General features: G+C 70.1%; 1 protein-coding gene across 1 annotated transcript; it reads right to left on the minus strand.

Annotated features, from left to right (window-relative positions):
* Positions 1-357: 357 nt before the first annotated feature.
* On the minus strand, positions 358-1,344 carry OLIG2 (oligodendrocyte transcription factor 2). The gene has a single exon (XM_068984488.1). It carries the CDS (start codon positions 1,342-1,344, stop codon positions 358-360), a length of 987 nt encoding a protein of 328 aa, XP_068840589.1.
* Between the last annotated feature and the right edge of the window lie 352 nt (positions 1,345-1,696).

A 1,696-nucleotide genomic window follows, 5' to 3' on the forward strand; every position in this document is an offset into this window, starting at 1 on the left:
CTGAGGGGAGGGGTCAGGGGAGGGAGGGTTGAACGACTGGATGCGGGTAGCTGCGCCTTCTTATAAAAGTTATGTCCAAGGGAGCAGCGCTGCTGTTTAAAGCCAGAGAGGGTTGAACCAAGTCCCAGAGCAAATGCAACCTCTCACTGCCCATGGTTCAGCGCACGCCTCCGCTGCAGCGGACCCGGGTACTGGAGTCCTCACCTTTGCCCCCCACCCCCGGCTCACGGCACGGCGCTCCTCCTTGGGACTGAGTTCCCAGGCCGCAGCGCCGGCCGGTCCTGGCTCCTCCCCCCCACGCAGCCTCGGGGCTCCCACCCTCCCGGCTCGCCAGAACGCGCCTGCCCCCAGGCCCGCTCACTTGGCGTCCGAGGTGAGGCGCGGCAGGCTGCCCGCGCCCATGGCCGACACGTGGTGGTGCGGCGGGGGGACCTGGCACATGCTGCAGGGGCAGGGCATGCCGCCCCAGTGCTGGAAGCCGCCAGTGCCCCCGCCGCTGCCGCCCCCGCCCCCAAGCGGGGCCGCCGCCGCCGCCGCCGCCGCCGGAGACTTGAGCAGGCCGTGAGGGGGCCGAATGGAGCCGACCGACGACAACCCGGAGCCGGGCAGGGAGGCGCTGGACACCGCGGCGGCGGCCGCAGCGGCGGCGGCGGCCGCGGCGGCCGGAGGCAGGATGGGATGGTGCACGGCCGGGTGGTGCGCCGCGTGCGCCGCGGCCGCCGGATGAGCCGTGGCGGCGGGCAGGGGCGCCGAGTGCGCCAGGCCGCCGCAGGCCGACGGGTGGAAGCCGGCGTGGTGGCCTCCGTAGATCTCGCTCACCAGTCGCTTCATCTCCTCCAGCGAGTTGGTGAGCATGAGGATGTAGTTGCGCGCCAGCAGCAGCGTGGCGATCTTGGAGAGCTTGCGCACCGACGGGCCGTGCGCGTACGGCATGACCTCGCGCAGCCCGTCCATGGCGATGTTGAGGTCGTGCATCCGCTTGCGCTCGCGGCTGTTGATCTTGAGGCGCAGCTGCTGCAGCTCGGGCTCCGTCATCTGTTTCTTGTCCTTCTTGGTGGACGACGCGGCCGCCGACGACGTGGACGAAGAGGTGCTGGACGAGGATGACTTGAAGCCACCGCCGCCGCCGCCGCCCAGCTTGTCCCCCGGGTGCGCGCCCGCCGCGCCCATGGCGCCGCGCAGCTCGGCGCTCAGATCCGGCGGGCAGTCGCTCGGCGTGGACGACGACACGGTGCCCCCCGTGAAGCCGCCGCCCCCGCTACCCTTGCTCCGGGCCGGCAGGAAAAGGTCATCGGGCTCCGGCGACGACGGCCTGCTAGACACCAGGCTGGCGTCCGAGTCCATGGCCCCGAGGGATCGTCGCAGCCTTCGCGGGGTCCTCCCCTCCCTGGGTCCTCAGAGCTTCCAGGACGCCTACTGCGGAGAGAGGAGGAGAGAAACACGAAAGAGACGGGAGATCGAAACCGAGATCGAGAGGCGCTGGGGTCAGTGAGAGAGAAAAGCTGCTCCCGCCTGCACCGCAGCGCGGGGTCCAGGCGCTGGTGGCCGTTCTCTTCGGGTCCACCTCCTGTTTCTGGTCTTGGCTTGCAGGTAAGCTTAAGTCACCGCTCTTTCCCTCCCTACCGCCTCCCCGCCGCTCTCATCCACAGGTTGTTTAATCCCGGGAGGATGGAGCTCTCCTCTGGGAAGGTGGCAT

Source organism: Capricornis sumatraensis, chromosome 1 (genome assembly GCF_032405125.1).
Source record: "Capricornis sumatraensis isolate serow.1 chromosome 1, serow.2, whole genome shotgun sequence".
NCBI lineage: Eukaryota > Metazoa > Chordata > Mammalia > Artiodactyla > Bovidae > Capricornis > Capricornis sumatraensis.

What these genes read in the sequence shown, in the direction of transcription:
- OLIG2 (XM_068984488.1), bottom strand. Translation starts at nt 1,344, where the DNA reads ATGGACTCGGACGCCAGCCTGGTGTCTAGCAGGCCGTCGTCGCCGGAG.